This window comes from Electrophorus electricus, chromosome 17 (genome assembly GCF_041902795.1).
Source record: "Electrophorus electricus isolate QZ-2024a chromosome 17, ASM4190279v1, whole genome shotgun sequence".
NCBI classification, from domain to species: Eukaryota; Metazoa; Chordata; class Actinopteri; order Gymnotiformes; family Gymnotidae; genus Electrophorus; species Electrophorus electricus.
The window spans coordinates 1,435,498-1,455,000 of NC_137513.1; the positions used below are offsets into that span (position 1 = coordinate 1,435,498).

The 19,503-nt window shown below is 40.9% G+C and overlaps 2 protein-coding genes across 3 annotated transcripts in view; both read right to left on the reverse strand.

Moving 5' to 3' along the window:
* Positions 1–878: 878 nt before the first annotated feature.
* Positions 879–12,886, reverse strand: cul5a (cullin 5a). Of its 2 annotated transcripts, XM_027021206.3 has the most exons (19): positions 12,727–12,886; positions 11,387–11,496; positions 11,200–11,299; positions 10,680–10,856; positions 10,429–10,570; positions 10,099–10,244; positions 9,744–9,824; positions 9,454–9,547; positions 9,216–9,346; positions 8,980–9,087; positions 8,707–8,771; positions 7,832–7,964; positions 7,606–7,737; positions 7,126–7,249; positions 6,850–7,025; positions 6,596–6,757; positions 6,273–6,391; positions 6,029–6,152; positions 879–5,893 (listed from the first exon to the last, which is right to left on the reverse strand). In XM_027021206.3, the coding sequence occupies exons 1-19, from the start codon at positions 12,748–12,750 to the stop codon at positions 5,699–5,701; spliced, it is 2,343 nt and encodes a 780-aa protein (XP_026877007.1). In that variant the 5' UTR covers positions 12,751–12,886; the 3' UTR covers positions 879–5,698. The 2 variants fall into 2 exon arrangements, with proteins under 2 accessions (XP_026877007.1, XP_081556292.1); XM_081700166.1 differs by lacking the exon at positions 12,727–12,886 and having other exon boundaries at positions 11,387–11,664.
* A 1,985-nt stretch (positions 12,887–14,871) lies between these two features.
* itgae.2 (integrin, alpha E, tandem duplicate 2) overlaps positions 14,872–19,503 on the reverse strand; it is a 12,750-nt gene continuing 8,118 nt past the window's right edge. The window contains exons 17-32 of the mRNA XM_027021212.3: positions 19,368–19,486; positions 18,997–19,145; positions 18,766–18,914; positions 18,203–18,322; positions 18,017–18,090; positions 17,350–17,473; positions 17,178–17,264; positions 16,977–17,056; positions 16,802–16,882; positions 16,634–16,712; positions 16,376–16,477; positions 16,228–16,251; positions 16,059–16,139; positions 15,436–15,519; positions 15,219–15,329; positions 14,872–15,129 (exon numbers count right to left, since the gene is read on the reverse strand). Of these exons, the coding sequence (XP_026877013.3) occupies positions 15,073–15,129; positions 15,219–15,329; positions 15,436–15,519; positions 16,059–16,139; positions 16,228–16,251; positions 16,376–16,477; positions 16,634–16,712; positions 16,802–16,882; positions 16,977–17,056; positions 17,178–17,264; positions 17,350–17,473; positions 18,017–18,090; positions 18,203–18,322; positions 18,766–18,914; positions 18,997–19,145; positions 19,368–19,486 (1,521 nt within the window). The 3' untranslated portion in view covers positions 14,872–15,072. The remainder of the gene's footprint in view (positions 15,130–15,218; positions 15,330–15,435; positions 15,520–16,058; positions 16,140–16,227; positions 16,252–16,375; positions 16,478–16,633; positions 16,713–16,801; positions 16,883–16,976; positions 17,057–17,177; positions 17,265–17,349; positions 17,474–18,016; positions 18,091–18,202; positions 18,323–18,765; positions 18,915–18,996; positions 19,146–19,367; positions 19,487–19,503) is intronic.

Sequence of the window (19,503 nt, forward strand, 5' to 3'; positions counted from 1 at the left end):
TCACATGTAAAGGACGTATTCAGTGTCCGATTAGGAATGTAGGTAATCAAACAGGCGTTCACATCGCCATTGTAAACGCCTGTATTTAATTTAACGGATTATTTACAGTATTACTCACCTCATTCAATCGGGTAGAAAATGTATTCGGAATGACCTCAATCGGTTTAGTCCATTATTCTGTAGATGGATGTATTCAGACTGAGATACTAGTCGGATTATTATGTTATTATTAATAACATATTAATATATCATTACTTACTAATATTCATATTATATGATGTTATTATGATTGTGCAGTCTAACGGCTGCATGTGCACGTAGATAGTGTTGAATGCAGAATTCAAACAGGCTGAAGTGACTAGTGAAAGAATCCGGCCAAGGCCAAAACGATTCATATGCGTAGTTCTAGCTCTCTGCTGAACTACTAACTCTACTTTTAATACTTCTCTTAAATGCTGCCATTCATCAACTGAATCAGTTGTGCTTGCATGCTGTTCAACTTGATAAATAATTCAAATGATTTTCTCACATTACACAGCTAGCCTTTTACTCCACATCTATATTTAAATTCAATTAAATTTAGTCAATCATTCACAATGTGCAAGCACGTGTATATGAAAAAGAGATTTAATTAACTAATAATTTCACTGGGTATTGCTAACTTAATATGTAGTTAAATAGACTAAACTATGGCCACATTTCATTTTGTATTAAATGCTTAAATGTGAAAAGAATTATTACTTTCATACGTGGTTTGACACTTTCACAGAATGGGGAATGGAACATGTTTAACATTATGACAATTTATGCCCAAATAAAACCACATTCCTGGTTTTAAATGGACTTCCACTGAACTCAAAAACCAGAGCCATATCAGCCTCATTAAAAACATCTTTATTTTGCAAGGAAATAAATTATACAACTTAAAAAAAGAAACTCAAAGAAAACAAAAATGGAGTACAATGGTTCACCTAGACTGCAAGCTACACACCAGGCCTCCCCAGCCCAGGCCTTCACTGCAGTGGCACACGTTCACGTGATGGATTCAGTGTGGGATTTAAAAACCCAATTCTTCAAGTTTACAGATTTTAGGTCTGCACATCCTAAAGTATATTTAGACAATCCTAACTAGAGTAAATGCACACTTAATAATTAAATTTATATTTTTATTTATGCAAGAAGTGGTGCTCTTCATGAAGCAGACACTCACTTCCTGCTCTTTCTTTCTACAGAAAAAAAAACAACAACCCACAAACAAAAATGCAGAGTACTAAAAGTTACTTAGAAATTAACACTGGAAATTGTTCAGTCAAACCCTATTCATCCTCGGAGACGCTTTTCAACACAAAAGACAATAACAAATACTGATGATACGAGTCACTGCAGCCTATAGGCTACGTGAAAAAGTAATAGACTGTAGATGGTATGTGAAGAGTGGCCAGAAGAAAAAAAACAAAACAAAAACCACACACACAGGGTGTTAGTGTCAGGTATGTGTGAAGACACGTTTGAGAATCAAAACTTAAAATCAAAGGAAGAATGGAAGCTTCTACGGAAGGACGACGAGGGAGAGAGGACAAGCGTGGACACTGTAGAGTCTCATACACAAGACAACAGATGAGGAGAAGACGAACATGTACATTCTAAAGTCTCATACACAAGACAAAGGTGGGACAGCCATTGCTGGAATTTGTATTCCAATTCTAGACAATTCTTAAAGGATGTAGACAGGACATCGTATCCTTGGATTGAAATATGCCTGCTGCATTCCCTATGTGACAAGCGGGCTGATACTTTATCTATTGAAAAAAAACAAAAACAAACCCACAACTTAAAAGGCACTGCAAAGATAGTATGCAATCTAAACTAGTTTGAAACATTGGGAGACGCATACTAAAGCAAATAAAGAAAATCACAGCAAGGGTTCAAATACGCTTCCAGAGTGAAGTGCCATCTTTCTTTTCACCTAGTAACAGATGTTTGCTTAATAATGCCTGCCTGATTATTGCTGTTCGTTCATCATTAATGCATTTTCAGCACAGTGTGCTTCAAGAAATGTTTGAAATATGCTTGAGAATATGGTATAAAAAAAAAACAGAACAGTCATTGCTTCATTTGGTAATTTATACAAATTTAAATCCTTTAATCGCCACTTTCTCTTGAATGTAAATGTTATATTTAAACCAAATTTGCCAAAATTCAGCAGTGAAATTTCATACGGTATGAACTATAAAGAAAAGTACTTGGCTTAAGAAAGACAAAAGTCCAGTTTAAAAGTGAAGTACTGAAAATCTCATCTGCAGTTTTTTGATTTAAAAGTGAAGTATGTACAAATCTAACAGCATTCCCATGTATTCTAGTTTACGAATTGCTGAACAATTAATGCGTGTTCGCACACGCATTTAAGTTATGCAAACACACCCAATAACCAAACTTTCACTGGTCTCCATGTGCAAGATTACACAATCAACTCCTTTGCATCATGGTCTGTCAGTTGTTGATGAATCAATCAGTTTTATGAGGGAATGTCTGTGTTTACATCAGGCTGTGTGGTCTGTCAACTAACAACAACTGGGTTCAGGTGACAACCAGCAAGGTACCTGTCTAGGTTACGATTAGACTTGCTATGGTGACACACCGATTAATAAGGCTTGCTAACTGAACGTTTGAAACCAACATCTTGTATCATATACAGCTAATGTAGCCCACTTAAACCTGCATGGGAAATTAATCTGTGTAGAGGCAGAGGCTTCCGATATGAAATCTTAAATATGATGAATAGCACGTGCTACATGGATTTTACATAGAGAGGCAAGGTACCTAGAAAAAGGGTTGGGATGACTGTTGATTGCAATAACGACTGCAAACCGCATCAGGAAAAAGAAAAGCGCTGTGCTTCCAGAATAAGACATGCAAAATGTAGAAATCTCAGACAGGTACTCTCCCAAAATCAAAAGTCTCATTCACTCTCCTCCATTAATAAACAGACATTTATGCAACATTTAATTACTTTTTCCACTGCTGTCACAAGCCAAATGGCGCCATTAATGAGACGTAGTAAAGACAAACCTCAGGTCACTTGCTACTGTTAGGAGTCACATGTCTTGACCTGCTAATAGCTGGTGTGAAGATTTTTCAATAGGCTGCACGAAGATTAGCAACTTCCCACTTCTGAGTAAATTTCAGTGCTAAAAAACATCACTCACGCATGAGTCAGGCAGAAAATAATAATGCAAAAAAAAGTGTCTAATCTTACATAAGGGAACTTAAATGAGCACAAAGTTTGATATTACCCCAAACATAGTTGATCAGCAGAGATGTTTAGTGTCCAAATTTTGCTTTTTCAGGTTGGAAAGCCTTCAGGGGCTGCGTGATGAGACCAAAAGCAGTTACGCATCACAGTAGTGATGTGCCTTGAAATCTACTAAAACCTGGTTAAATTCTGGCCTGCACCATGTCGTCTGGTTCTGTAGATGATTCAACGAAATCCACCCACAGAACACACATCTGTAACGTCTTGGAATGGTCACAACAGGCAAAAAACACCCCCAAACAAAAGAAAATTGTTTAAGAGCCCATATGTACATTGCAGCCATGCTAAAGATTAACAAATGATAGCTTGTGCAACCCTACTCTGCACCCAACGGTTAACACAGTTAACTCAGTTAACACTGTGCAGATGGCATGCGGCTCAGCTGCTACAAACCACGTTGAGGTGTACAAGATACACTGTTACTATGTCAATACAATGCCAGTTATACTATAAATCCCAGACAAACGCATGTGGTGCAGCTGAACATCAGCAATCCTGAAGCCTTCGTTCATACTTTTTGTCCATTTTTTATAGCTAACTGTATGGCATAGTGTCAGAAACAACATGAGCAGGTCTAGTTGATGTAATTTTAAAAAAGTGTGTGATTTTTGCATGCAGTTTACACACTGATTTATTAAATAACTAGTTAGCCTCACAGCACCATTCAAACCTAACAAGGTAAAGCTCAGACATCCAACACGCCTTGCTTGATTAACGACATTTGGGGCAAAGAGAAAACGGGGAAAATTCTTTTTTTTCCCCACCAAGTTGTTACTGTAAAGATTACATCAGTGTGCCACAAACAAGCTCCTGAACTGCTGCTTGGCTTTTTTTGTTCAAGGGCGCAGCATCAAAAGCAAACACTGAGTAATCGGACGCATTAGCCGAGCTTGGGAAAGACCAAATGAAACAAAATTGCTCCAATTTGTTCATATGTAATGTAGGGCAGAAAAACCCTTCAGAGACAGTGACGACGTGTGTCAGAGGGAACCAATTCTAAACTAGGAAGATAAAAGTGAAATATGCCACATTTGTCTATAGCTTTGGCAGTATGTGATTAGTGAGGGTGTAAACTGCTTAAAGCATGAAAAACATATGAACAAGATTCTGGGAATTAACAGCGGCACTTGGCCTACCCACTGTGACCAAGGTCTACAGAGTAAAGACTGGACAGCCATGACTTACACGCAACCTTTTCATCAAATCCAATAATGACAATTTGCTTCAAGAGGCTGAATGTAGACAGTGGCGCCCTCTCCTGGACAGGTCAGAACAGAGCGGTCAGCAGCTCCACTGTCATGTCAGGCTGATAATGGACTTCACGTGACCTTTTATAATCTGCCAGCACGCAAGAATGAATATCAATGCATAGCCAAAAAAAAAAAAAAAAAAAAAAAAAAAAAAAAAAAAAAAAAAGAAGTTAAAATGACCTCGCTGGCTTGTAATACCAAAAAACCCCCCCAAAAAAACAAAAACCTATCACAATCCAATACACCTATTACACGTACTAAACACCCATATCACCCTCCACGTTAATCAGGATTGGGGGCAGAAACACATGACGCATGGGGAGGTCCTGACGCAATGACCGTTAACGGTAGCTCATCGTGAAGGAGGCATCTGTGACATCAGGATGGACGTCTTGCAGCATAACACAATGTCTAGATTAACAACCTCAAAAAGAAGAAAACAGTTGAAGGAAGGACACAATTGCACAAGAGATGAGAGAAACAAAGCTATGCTGAGACAGTGTGTAAAGTGCTAGCACTCCATTCCTCCGTCCCAGCGGGAGGACAGTGGGCGGAGCTCCCTAGAGGAGCACCACGGCAACGGTGACGGTGACGGGAGCCTGGGGGCAGCACCAGGGCCCGAGCCGGGGAGGTGGAGAGCGGATGTGGTCCGATCGGACAGCTGAGGGACACGCACGAACGCAGCACACAAAAACGCGTCCTTGATTGGACATTCCCACTGACGGCATGCTATCGGGAGGTGTGGACACCCACAAACAACAAAACAAAACAAAAAACAAAATAAAACAAAACCAAACAAAAAGGCAAACCACCCACCATGCATACTGACTACCAGTTGGCAAAAAGAGAGTCCATTTTGTCTGTTGTTTTTTAACCTCCTCCCCTCATCTCATGGTTCTGTACTGGAAGGTAAGGCAGGAGATTATTCTTTTCCTTCGTTTCCCCCCTCAGTGAGCTATTCTGGTGCGTGTCAGTCGTAAATCAAGTCCATCCCTCCGTGAGAAGGTAGGTGTCCGGCATGGTTCCTCCGTGACTCCAGGACTCCCCCCTCCCCCACCCATCTCCCTCTGCAGGGTCGCTCTCTTCCTCTTCATGGGAACAAACACACAAAGCATCTCCAGCACGGACTGCAGCTCTACGCCATGTAGATGAAGGTGTTGATGTCCGACTCATCTCGTTTGATGTACTTGTGCTCGATAAGCCACTCGATCTGCTCCTTGATCATCTTCTTCTGGGGAAGGAACATGTTCTTCAAGATCTCCACCAGCTCCGTCTGCAGCTGGGCGTTGGTGATCTTCTTTCGCATCTTCATGATCTGAATGATGGCTTCCTAGAAGATTGAAAGTAAGCAGGAAAAAAAAATGCCTGTCTCTCTGTCTTACTAAATACAAAGGATATATATTACTTACTATATATGAAGGAACTTGCTCAAGTTCCACCAGTTGCTTTCTCAGGATTTACATACCTGGGTTCTTAATATCCTAAGCTGCACGATACCTTCGTTCTCCTCCTCTCTCATTCTCTCTGTAGTTAACTGTAGACGGCCAATTAGGTTAATCTTCCCCCTCTTCTGAACCTTGGAATTTTTTCTGAAAAGCAAAAACAGTGAACGATGTAGCACCAGGTCCTTGTCCTAATTAATGAGATAAATTAACCAGCTATAAGCATTAAAAATACCACCACAGATTAGAACCAAGTGAGATACGCACATCAAGGAGAACTCCTGGTTAACAAAGAACAAAGTACTGTCCGTGAAGTCTTTGGGCGAGTTCACCTGGGGTTCATAAGACAAGACTTGCCGTTTGAGTTTTGGGAAGGCAACAAGAGACTGAGGAGAGAAAGAGAAAGACACAGACAGACAGACAGTGAGAATGGCATGTATAAGTCACCTCTTACAGTACTGTACCAAAACACATTCCACAGACGTTAAGAAGGACACCAACTCATAAAAACTAATCTAGCCTGGGAATTAAATAATCCAGCCTGGAAAGGTCTCCAGTCCTAGAGCAAGGTTTGGCAAGTGGTCCCTCACCCAGAGGGTGCGTCTCAGCTCCGCGTCGGGAAGCTCAGTGGCAAGCTTCAGGTTCTCAAAGCTGATCTTCTCCCTGGGCCTTTGGTTCCAGGCAAAGAGAACAGCCAGTTGGAAGGTCGTAACCTCCAGGTCATACTGGCCCACTTCATTCTTAAATGTGATCTGAGAGGAAGACAGAAGTCACTTTACTGACTTATCGGTGCTGCTTCAAGGCCATCACAGACAGAACGAACGAGGGCCCGGTTCTGACTCACAATGCCATTAGACATGAGATGGTGCCAGTGGAGCTTCCTGCCACTGTGGTTCTTCTTGTAGAAATCTTCCACTTCAGGAATGAGGTCCTCCAGCTCAGTTGGCAGCGACACAAATACCTTCTCCGAGCTGCGAGACCATGCGCCAGCGTTCAAGATCTTTATGTTAACAGAGTCCGCTGCACCAGAGAGCACGGCACGGCATGAGATCACGTATTCCTTAATGGGGTTTAGACATGGTCAAATTGTGTGTGCTGAAGACTGCACTTAAAAACTCACCTGGTAAAGCAAGCTTGTTGTGTTTATGCATCTCCTTGAAGACCTGGTTTAGATCTTCAGAGACTTTAATGTCCTGGAACATTCTAGCCAGCTTGTTAACATAATCAGCAGGCATACCAACCTCCTGTAGAATGAATGTGAGCCGGCTCACACACACACACACACACACACACACACACACACACACACACACACACACACACACACACACACACACACACACACACACACACACACACACACACACACACACACACACACACACACAAATACTTTTGTAGAACACAGACACAAGTGTCATTGCAAAGCAATGCCTTTACAAAGTACCCAAACTACTCGAGTGCTTATAACTGCCCTGGCTAAATTTTAACTCACTAAACTGTGAGTGAGTGAGAGAGTGAGTAATGATAAACACCATCAAAAAATGCGTGTCTGATGTGTTAAACAAGTGCAGCAGTGGTGTCCCAGCTCGTTCCTTACCCTGAGCCACTCAACCATGTTCTCCTCTATCTCACTGTCTGCCGAGATGTCCAGGATGAGTCTCCTTGTCAGGTGAGCTTTATGGTATCTCATGAACACATCCTTGTTCTGGACGTATTTCAGCACCAGTAACTATGAAGCAGAGCAAATCAATAAGTCATGCTCTCTCTCGGACAAGAGATGGTTGTTGTGCCACGGGCTTGATGTAATCTGAGGGGGTCTTTACCACTTCTTTGAGCTTCAGCTCGATCTCCTCAGAGGTGAGCTTCTTGCTCAGTGGCGTCTTCCTTAGCAGCATGTCGCAGTAGTTGGCCAGCAGCTCTGGACATTTGGACTCGGGCTGTGTTTTGAGACCCACTCTACGTAAGAGCACAGACTCCATTTAGTGAAGAAACAAATAACGAACCCCTCACACACCATGTCCCCCAACACTTGGACTCTGCACATTATAATGCACACCAGCACCAATACTCTCCACAATTTATCCAGAATGCAGCATTCAATCTTCCAAAGTTCACATCACTTCACTGCTGTGTTTCCTTCACTGGCTTCCAGTAGCTGCCTGTATCAGATTTAAAACCTTTGTGCTCGCCTACAAAGTCAAAAATAGACCAGCCCTTCCATATATGATGACAATGGTCAAAGCCCGATCCGTACCTCAGGTACTTTGAACCTCAACTACGTTTTGGCTTGAAACACCATGCTTCAAGTCTCATGGAAGACAAGCATCAAGACCATTCTCTGTCAAGTCTCGTTATCGCACTTATCATTCATTGTCTGAGCTTATACATGTTTCACACTTCTAGGCATCCCTGTATTTCAACAGTATTTGAGTTCACTGGCATCTTGGACTCTAACCTACTGTACTGGCTAGGATGTATTCTAAATAACAAAGCACTTTTATAAGTCGCTCTGGATAAGAGCATCTGCTAAATGCCAAAAACATAAATGTAAATCGTGAGCCGCTATTGCCAAGAAATCGTCTTTGCGACACCTCTCTAACACTACTTGACGTGGAGAAGATACAAAAGTGGCCAAATCAAGTCTTGAAGTTCTTCAGTGGTGTATAAGTAGAGGAAGCAACCAGCTGTGTTTACTCACCCTTTCTGTTTCATAGGCAATTCCAGCTTAAATATCGTGGCATCATTCACGACAGCTTTGTACGCCTAAGAGATGTGGAGAGACTGTTACTCCATCTGATCCAAATATGCTCTTTTCAAAGAAAAATGCACGCTTATCAAACTAGGACTAGAAACATCCCAATACACATATTGGTAAATGACCAGTACAACGCAGAGTTTGAGCCATAATATAACAAGGTAATGTAATGTACAGTTCACAGTAGTTTAAGACAGTTTCTACAGATGCACCCACTTTGTCTCGAGCTGTGAGGAATCGAGGGTCATCTTGGAAGGCCTCCTTCACAAGTTTACTAAAGCGGTTGAAAAGTGTGAGAAGTTGCTCCACATACTTCTCGGAGTCCTGAACAGACACATCGGTCACTCGCTCACCCACATCTGTGCCACCACCTTGTTCCCCAACATGCTCTTGTAACCACCACAAAAACCACTCTAATATGTGCCAGGTCAATACGTTTACTCCTCACTCACAGTTGTGATGGTCTCAGCAGCTGCGACCATGTCGGCTAGCCCAGCACTGATGATGTGTTCCTCCAGGTCCTTTAACATGGGCTCGATTCCACTGGGAACTTTATCCATCAGGGAGAACATCAGGTGTAGCTCTGCACAGGCATGGATGGCATTTTGCACATTATCAGGCATGTCAGGAACTATACAGCAAACCAGCAAAAAACACAAAGGGTTCAAATTCAGATGCTCCAGTACTTACTGTCAGTCTCATTACGTTTGATCATTCCTGGACATTCTGCCAAGATGGTCTCCTTGAATGAGGTCACCAGTGCATTCACACAGCATTCCATAAGCTAGACAAAAGATCAGTTCTCAGTCAGCAATTCTGAACGGGCACACAGGACAGTTTAGAATACCTGAAGAAATCTGTGTCAACTGTGGGTGGAATTCCAGCACCTCAGCCAGGAGAGGTTTTAGCAATGGGCTACAAAAGCTAAATACTTACTGCCTGAACAGAGTTACATTCATGTCATGTGTCTAAATACTTACTGCCTGAACAGAGTTACATTCACGTCTCGTCTCTAAATATCGTAGTGCACGTTTCTCCTCCTCCCTTAACTTAGCGTCTGCCTGCAGTTGACAAACACAACAACAAAAGACACAGGAGCATAAACAGAGATACAAAACCATGCACAGTACAGGAACTTTGTCTATTAGGTACTGCAAGCTCATGAAATAAAATGAAAATGTAGAGTACCCATGATTCATTTCCTGTACATACGTTAACCGTGGTGAACTAAAAAGGGTTCATCTGTGCTGAAATACCACAATACATTTTCCCATAGCAAAGAAATACTTTGAATCACAACACTCCACTCTGCTTATTTACATGTAAATAACATACATATTTCATGTAGTTTTGAACTCCATTTTGCTGCAGGTAAGATGGTGCCTGTGTCCTGTAGAACCTTTCGGTCGAATCTAGGTAGGCCTTTTCAAAGTTATCCCTGTAGATCTGCAACTTATCATCAGGGTTGGAACACAGGTTCACTGCAAAACAGTTATATCAGGGACCTTCGATTAGAGTCTACACACACATGCACTGTGTCCAATCTCTACTGCAGTTAGTACACCACAACCAGCAGCACACCGGTCATAACTAAAAGAACACCTCCAACATTAGACATCATACGGCGTAACCAAAAGCAAAATTTTCAGATGCCTTCCCTCTCACCATAGGACTCGCGTACACCGATGACCAGCTGAGAGTCAAAGGCCTCTCCAAGTCTTTCGGCATGGACCAGCTTCATCGCACTATCCTGCAACCTGTTCTTAATGTTGGAGAAGATGGATTCATTCCAAGTGTCCAACATCAGCTACAGAAAGACGAGATTGAAGGGAAGAGAACAGCAGTCAGACTCAATGCCCAAAGCACGCCCTTCTGATCAGGAGAAGCTGAACAGCCTCCTCGTCCTGCCCGCTCACCTTGCGTACGATGCTGTCTTCAACGTTGGACTTCTTGTTGCTTCCTTGCTTGCCCATCAGGGTGATCTCAAGCTGGCAAAATGGCTTAGGCAGAATGTCGCACTGCGTGAAGAACTTCCTCCACTCCACAATGTATGCCTTTAGGAGGGCAGTGTCATCTTGGTGACTAAGGACCCTCTGAAAACCATGAAGTTGGACCAAAGGAACAACAGGCGTGAGCCATCAAAGTCAGCAAAAATCAGTCCAACCAATTAGCATAAATATTTAAAGCATAACTTCAGTTAAGCTATTCAAAAGAAACCCAGAAAGACTCTCAATAGTCAAATGTATTTATATAGCATTTTACAACACCGCATTGACACAAAGCAGCTTTACAAGTGTCTGGGTCCAGAACCCTACTGAGGAAGCCAGATACTGGCAAGGTGAAGCTCCCAGAGAGGAACAAGTAAGAATTCTTGGTAGAATCAAGTCTTGAGTGATAACCTTAACCCAACCTTCTTGGGCAGTAAGCATTCCTTACCGCCTGTGCTTGCTTTATGAAATCTAAGATATCCTCTTTAAGAGCCTGGTGGATCTTAGCTGGGCCTTTGTCGTCCCATAGACAGACTGCATGAACATCTCTGCAGCAGAGGAGAGAGTAGCAAAGCAATTAGACTGACTCTTCAGACAAATGACAAGAGTAAGAACAGAAACAATAAATGGCTTACGAGAAGAGATCAAACCACTGCTGCTTGGTTACAGACTCCTGGCGAAGTAACTTAAGAACAATCGGCCGCATCAGGTCCCACTTGTCCTCAAACTGGAGGGACCCTTTGTTCTGAAGGAGGAATGGATAAAGATCACACAGGCCTAGACAAGCTATATGGTCTATATCCACACACCCCCTGGAGAAAATTAAGATTGAGATGAGAAAGACTGTGATGTGTACAAATGCTCCTTCTTCTAGCACCCCCCCCCCCGCCCGTTTCATTTTTAGGTCAGTAAAGACCCAAAGACATCAATAGTTTTGTCTTAAAAAGTAGCTGTCTCACATTGTCATTAGACAGACATAGGCCTCTTCAAAAATATGAATAACTTGTATTTCTGGGTAACTACATATACATCACCCAATATCACATGCATGCAAGACTGGACACCTTGACGAGCGACTGGTTTATGTTGCCCATGGACATACATGTGAAACGACAATGCTGTGACAGTTAGCAGGGCTTCATTACCTACAGGTAGCCGACTGACTTTATTCATTTCCACATACATACATAAGATGTTAGTTATTTACCAACCTGGTTAGATAACTAGTTAGCTAGCTAACTAACGTCTTTGAATGCAGAGGCGCCGTTGACAAACTGCGGATCACTGTTGTAGTTTAACGGTTTCAGGTTTGTATGCAAAGAAACCGGCATCGACGCTAGTGAGCGCCCTACCATTACCTCCAGCTAACATTAGCGAGCATGCTAACTAGCTACCTGAACAGACATCGGGACACAAATGACATTTAATATGGACCTCGGTTTTAAATGTAGCTGTGGATGGTCGGCCTCCCAGCTGAGCCTGGAATTTTTTTTCATCTTAAGACAAATTTAATGTAAACAAACGATTGTCCTGCTATTTGTGTTAGTCACTAGCAGATAGTTAGATAGCTGATTACTGACCAAGCTAGCCAGCTCTCTATAGCTAGCTACTTCGCTATTTTAGGCTCACCAACATACGTTCTAGCAAATTTTCAGCATTGCGCAACTTCAGTGAAAATGTATGTTCTTAACAGAAAGCAGAGATCCGGTGAAATGAGCTTTTGGATGCATGGACAAAATTCCCAAATCTTGCTAGCTATGTTTGCTAACCAGCTAAGTGGCCAGCACGGGCTGACTCGGGCCAGGCTAGCTAGCTAGCCGCTAGTCCCAGCGCTGCCTAGCTGAAAGTGGCCGTGCACGAAGGTGCCCGAGTGTGTAAAGCGCCGAAGACAGCAATGTGTTGCTTTTACAGCAATGCATAATACCTTTAAACAGTTAATCAGAGATTAAAAGCAGTGGTCTTATATGTCTCTTACCTTTAACAAATTAGACATCGCCATGTTTCCGTAACTTACTGCCTCGTTTGATCTCGCGAGTGTTGGGCTGGTCTCAGAGCGGCGTGTAGAGGGGTTAGGTGCGGCGTGTAGCAGGCGAACGGCCAGAGCAGCACCACGAATGAAAACTCACCTGTTACAAGACAGGCCTTGATTAACAACTTTTAAATACATTACATGACTAACATTTTTAAATGTTACACGTAAATACGTCAATTCCAAGGACATTTAGGTAGATCCTGTGAGTGTTTGTGTGTTGACTGTCCTGAAGACTGCAAAATATGTAAAATTATAAGTAATGTCACTTTATATCACTTAGGTGTTTTTCAAGAAAAGCAACAACAAAAAATGTATTGCAAAAATAAAAACTGCAAAGGTATTTTGTGTTCTGTTAGGGATAAATTGGATTGGGCCTATTATTACAGCTTTCTTTAGGGTTACGTAGTGTGGCCATATTTTGGTTTTCAGAGAGGAGGAACTGGAAGGCATGTAGGCTTGTACATAACTACTTTAACAAATGTGTTTATCAGGATTAATTACAGGACCAATAACTTGCCTTCAGAGCCCATATGGCCAGATAATCCTTATTATCTGAATGTGCAAACGGGCAATCCACATGATTAATCTAGTCAAATACAGATATCCACACAAACTCTGCCCAATTCATAACTAGAATTCTGTCAGGTTTGTTTTCAACTTTAGTTTCATTAGACTTACAAGCCTAAAAAGTCATTTAAATAGAGGGTAGCTTGTGGGGTGTGAGAGTAAGGAGACTGATTTATTTCAGGTTTTGTTACATACATACATACATACAATGTACATATGTACATTGATGAAAAACAAACCCACCTGTAACAAAGGCTGAAGGCAGTCACCTGACCTACTCCATCACACCACCCTTCCCTTCAGAGAGTGGCAATCTCCATCACAATGCCTTCACCCACAGGAAGCAGCCCTGCAGGTGGCACTGTCCACATGCCCATGACCCTCCTCAGGGGTCTTCATACTGGGCTTCACCATCCCCTCACAGCAGGGGTGGGCTCATCGACCTGGGGCACACTCACTTCTGACATTATGTGTAATGAAGGCCAAACACAGCCACCCTACCCAGAACTTGATCCCAGAACCAACAGGAGCTAAAAATGTGCTCTAACCACCTGACCAAAGAGCCAACATTTAACCTTCTTAAGTGTTGGTCTCTGTCACACAGACCTGCCCTTTGGGGAGTGACGGTCTCCATCACACTGTCCCTAAGAGCAACTCTATCAGCTCTGTGATTGGACATTTTTAGGCCTTGTTAAGGCACCATTCACAAACTCATATAAAAGGGAAACTTCATGGATATTAACTTGCCATGCGGCACAAACAGCCTCACAGAGTACTGCGACTATAAATGCTATCCTGGAAGGAAATTTTCTATATTTTAGAAATCCTAGCCAGACACATTTTTAGGTCTCATAAGAAGACATGATTGGGAAAAAGGTTAAAGATCATTAATGTTTAAGATCATAGTTGATTAAGATTATAAATGGTTCATGGATCATAGATGATTAAGATAATTGATGATTAAGATCATAGATGTTTAGATCATAAATGGTTATACATGGGTCACTTGTGAGGGGGCTCTTGGTTTTACTGATGAAGTCAGTTCTAAAAGCAGCAGCAAGATGAACTGTGGAGTGTATAAGACCATTATAACTGATCCAGCAGCAGGATGAACTGTGGCATGTATAGGACCATTATAACTGATCAAAAAGCAGCAGCAAGATGAACTGTGGAGTGTATAGGACCATCATAATTGATTCAAAATCAGGAAGATGAACTGTGGAGTGTATAGGACCATTAAAACTGATCCAAAAAAATTCTAGCAGGACAATGACCTCAATCTATTAAAGCAACTATGGAGTTTTTCAGGGTCAAATAAGTGTATTGACCTTGACTGGCCAGTACCTGTGAGAAAAGGTTATGGCAAACATGCTTGGGTCCTGGGTCAGTGGGTCAGAGTTAGGTTTAGACTAGGGTTAATTAAAAAGATTTGGTTGCCATAATAGTAAGTTACCTCTCTATAAGTTATTAAAAATGTGTATTTGTGTGCTTGTGTGTACAAACAGTAAAGCATTCAAGAGATACTGAAAAATATCCCAGGATATTTTAATAAACCTCGAAATTGCAATTTCACATTTTACTCCATAAATATGAAATATGGTATTAAAAAAGAAATGAAATCTTAAATATAAAAACATACCTAATTTAACCACCAGTGTTTATAATAATACAATACATCGGTTTACAGATGAAGGACGTCTAGTTGCTGTGATCCCGTGTAAGTCATTGGTGTGAACTCCCGACACGCTCAAGTTTATGACGCCGACGGAAGAACCCACACTAGAGGCAGAAGAAAACAAAGGGAATATTCATATATTTTAAGATGATGTATATTAGCATAAACGTAGGAGAGGAACCCTTAGTTTTACCTTTATAAGAATAATGATCAGAATGATTAGAAAGACAAGGCCTCCAATGGAACCACATATAATAGGAGCGATTGATTTCACCACTGTCATCTTAGAAAGTATCACCACTACCTGCATTGAGTCAAAAACATATGAGCCAGCAAATCAATCATCAATCATCAGATGGAGAAGCACAGAGAGAATCCTGGATGCAGGCAATACAATTTTCATCCATTACCTCCTTCTTCAAGATGTCTATTCCTTCGTAGACATTCTCATCGAAGGTGAGTTGTGCTGTGGCAATGATCTTTTCATTGTTGCCCTGTTTTTGTTTGAAAAATACTATTGTCTCAAACCAAAAATGGAAAGTTCTTCACATTTGACTGGTTAAAGCACCAATAGATCACAAAATGAACATTTTTGATGTGGTGATTTCAAATCAAGTGGAAACCCTTTCTGGAGTAACTTACACAGAGCCAGTGTCAGTGCTCTCTATACCAAGAGTCTCCTACCTCTGAACATACCCTCTCCCTTCCCTAATTGTCAGCTGTCTGTTCACTGGATCTCCAGTGTAGTGTAAAATCAATATTTTACACTACACTGCAAACCTCTGGAGGGTTATTCTCATTACTGCATTCTTACTGCATTCTAGCTAGCCGAATAAATGTGGAGATGGCATACAAAGGGATCTTTGTGCCTCTCAGACTCTCCTAACATCACAGTGAAACTGCACTGAAATGAATCAATTCTTAATCATCCCTAATAATAGCCAACACACAAATTTTAGAATCAAGAAAAATGCCTCTCTTGTGGGAAAAGATAGACATGGACACCATGAATGGAGCATCAGTTAATCTGTACCTGAATATCGCGGATATAGGTCTCTGTGTTAATGGTAATCACTTGTGGGTCTGTCAGAATACAGGCAATGGTGTAGGTGCTCTAAAGACACAACAGAGTTACTGTGCTGCACATAATTAATTCCAGCATCAAAACTTACAAAGCAGAACACTAATAAATAGTCTCTTACCTCCAAAAAGGACAATGTGCAGTTCTATGAAAAAGGAAATAGTATTGTAATAAGTTCCTAATAATATAATAAGTTCTATTCTAAGTGTATAATAAGATTATTATATTATAAGATGTAGATTCGCATAATTTCCCCAGAGTCCACATACCGTTGGTTTGACACTCAAGATCTTCAGATCAGTGTTTTGCACCTCTTTTTTTATTGTTATGGTTGCATTTATTTTGGCTCTGTATTCATTTTTTCCCAACAGCTTCAAACACCACAAAGACAACAGAGAAACCCAAGCGTTAAATTTGACCAGCATATTCCAAACCCCAGTCCCTCGTACAGAAACAGTGCTCACTCCATCAAACATTCAAGATGGAACTCCGACGTACATAACTGCTCACTGCAAGTTATACTCAACCTCAAAGATGAACTGTAACTCTCGATTTTCTTTACTCATTTCCTCCTCTGTAACACTGAATCTTTGTGGTATGGCTTTCCTGTTGAAATGAAAAAGAAGCGCAGAATTAAGTGACTTTATTACTGCAAGTTTGACTTTAAAAGTATTGTTTCAATTCTAGACGCATACCCCTTTAACTGGACTGCAAGAGCATTCTTCACTCCAAAAGAATAGATCTTAGAGTCGAGTTTCTGAGTGCCGTTATTTCCACTGGAATAGAAATAAGAAGAATTATCAGAATGGAATATGTACACAGAACAACACTTTGGTTAAGATACAGAGAGGATGTTTTAATGTCCCAAACCCTGTTAAAACAGCACTAATAGTTGCATTCGTCAGGTCTGATTTTTCCTTTACAGGCTGCCAAATAACGTTGACTGTTACCTAGTGGTAGAGGAGAACAGTGAGGAAACGCAGTGGCCGTATAACAAAAAGAAACATTATAAAAATGTTTTTATAAAGTCACATAAAAGGGCGGATTGCCTTGCCACCGTGTTTTTCATACCTGCGCATCTCTTCTGAAATTAGGATGTAAAAGTTTACACAGTATTTGATTGTCATTTGTCACCTCATACTGTACAGGCTCAATTTTCTGCAAACCCAAACAAAATTGTCTTAATAATTATGGTAAAGGGAAACTACAACAATGCATTTTGAAAAATGTTATGGTTATTTACCTTTGTGTGCAGAATTTTAGGATAAGTCAAAGTCAGAGTGGTCATATAGGAATTATCTCCCATATTTGTAAGAGTAAACGTTATGTTCAAGGTTTCAGTGAATCCAATAATAACAGTGTTAGTGCTGTAATGACAGAAGTTGGTAGGAAAAGTCAATAATCACAGGAACAACAGGACACCCCATCTAGACCTGTGCGATCCACCCCATCTAGACCTGTGCGGTCCACCCCACCTAGACCTGTGCGGTCCACCCCACCTAGACCTGTGCGGTCCACCCCACCTAGACCTGTGCGGTCCACCCCACCTAGACCTGCGCGGTCCACCCCACCTAGACCTGCGCGGTCCACCCCACCTAGACCTGCGCGGTCCACCCCACCTAGACCTGTGCGGTCCACCCCACCTAGACCTGTGCGGTCCACCCCACCTAGACCTGTGCGGTCCACCCCACCTAGACCTGTGCGGTCCACCCCACCTAGACCTGTGCGGTCCACCCCACCTAGACCTGTGCCGTCCACCCCATCTAGACCTGTGCGGTCCACTACTGGTTCTCCAGTCCTCCTGATCAGCACATCTCCTCTTGCACTAACACTACCAGTTTAAACTTGGGACTGGGTAGCTTTTCTCTTGCCAACACCTCAGGGGAATAGACAAGCAATTAAAGACCCACCTGAGTTTTGAATCAGTTAATGAAATATCTGACTGACAGCGACCTTTTTCTTTGCATTCCTTTTCAAACTGAATCTGAACCGATGGAAAAGGAAGAGAGAGCTTTATATGTTAGGAAGTAGACTTACATTATTAAAAAAATATTTGAATACCTGCAATTTATTTTTAAAATGAAGATGTTATCTACCTCTTGTATGACCTCATTCGAGCTGAACACATCAAGAACCCGCACAGGGGTTCCATTAGAGGGTGCTCTCAAGGTGAAATTCAGCTTGATTTTGATGGGTGAGAAACAGTCATTGCAGCCCTGCAATCAGCCATGAATAGCATTATTACCATGAATAGCATTATTACCATGAATAGCATTATTACTAAGAATAGAATTATTACCATGAATAGCATTATTACTAAGAATAGAATTATTACCATGAATAGCATTATTACTAAGAATAGAATTATTACCATGAATAGCATTATTACTAAGAATAGAATTATTACCATGAATAGCATTATTACCAAGAATAGCATTATTACCATGAATAGCATTATTACCAAGAATAGCATTATTACCATGAATAGCATTATTACCAAGAATAGCATTATTACCATGAATAGCATTATTACCAAGAATAGCATTATTACCATGAATAGCATTATTACGAAGCAAGTAACGATTCGAATCTAAAAATTAAAACATGTTTTTATAAAGAGTCAAAGTATTTAAGACCTTCTGCCTAGAGATAAATTTACCACAAAATTAAATTTAATAGGATCGGGGCAACTTCGATTAGATGTCATGGTAAAGTTGACTGTTTTTTGACAGTTATCACAGGATAGTCGTTTTTCCTCTTTATCAAAGTCCAGATCAAATTGGTACTCAATGAGTAGTTCTTCATTGTCTAAAATGACAGAATATGAATTAGTTCATAAGAAGATTTTGTGTGGTCTTTGTTCTTATGCTTATAAATATTGACCACTTACTGATTATTTTATTCTTTCTTGCATCAAAGCAGACTTGGAGAGAAATAAGTTCATCATATTGTTTTGATTGGTCATTGGTCTGCTGAACTAGGGGGATGATGTCAGTCTTAACATTTAATTTTGGCTTGATAATGATAACTCGAAGTGTCCTATTAAGAAATAAGATATACACAAAATTATATTCATAAAGAATATCCTCATAAACATAAAAAGAAGCATCAAACATAAGCAGGAAATATGAATGAAACAAATGGATCTGAAAACTAGAATGTATCTGTAGTTTTTCAATAAAATGAATTGTGTGCCATACTTTTTAATTATCAGTGGCTTTCATTTTTAATGTTATCTGCAATGTTATTTTTTTCACCTACTTTAAGACAGTTGCACCTCCTTCACTTCCAACACTGATGAAGTTCTCAGTGGAACCAAATGCACTCACTGCCTGGCCAAAATGCACAAGTTTCATCCCAAAATCTGAAGGTGAGATTCTCTGTGAAGAAAAAACAT

Coding starts and splice junctions, on each gene's coding strand:
- cul5a (XM_081700166.1), bottom strand. CDS start 11,649: ATGAAACGGGCGGGGGGGGGGGTGCTAGAAGAAGGAGCATTTGTACAC. Junction 10,245..10,428: donor CGGTGTACGCGAGTCCTATG/GTGAGAGGGAAG, acceptor ACTGTTTTGCAG/TGAACCTGTGTTCCAACCCT. Junction 7,965..8,706: donor TTGCCTATGAAACAGAAAGG/GTGAGTAAACAC, acceptor GCTCTTACGTAG/AGTGGGTCTCAAAACACAGC.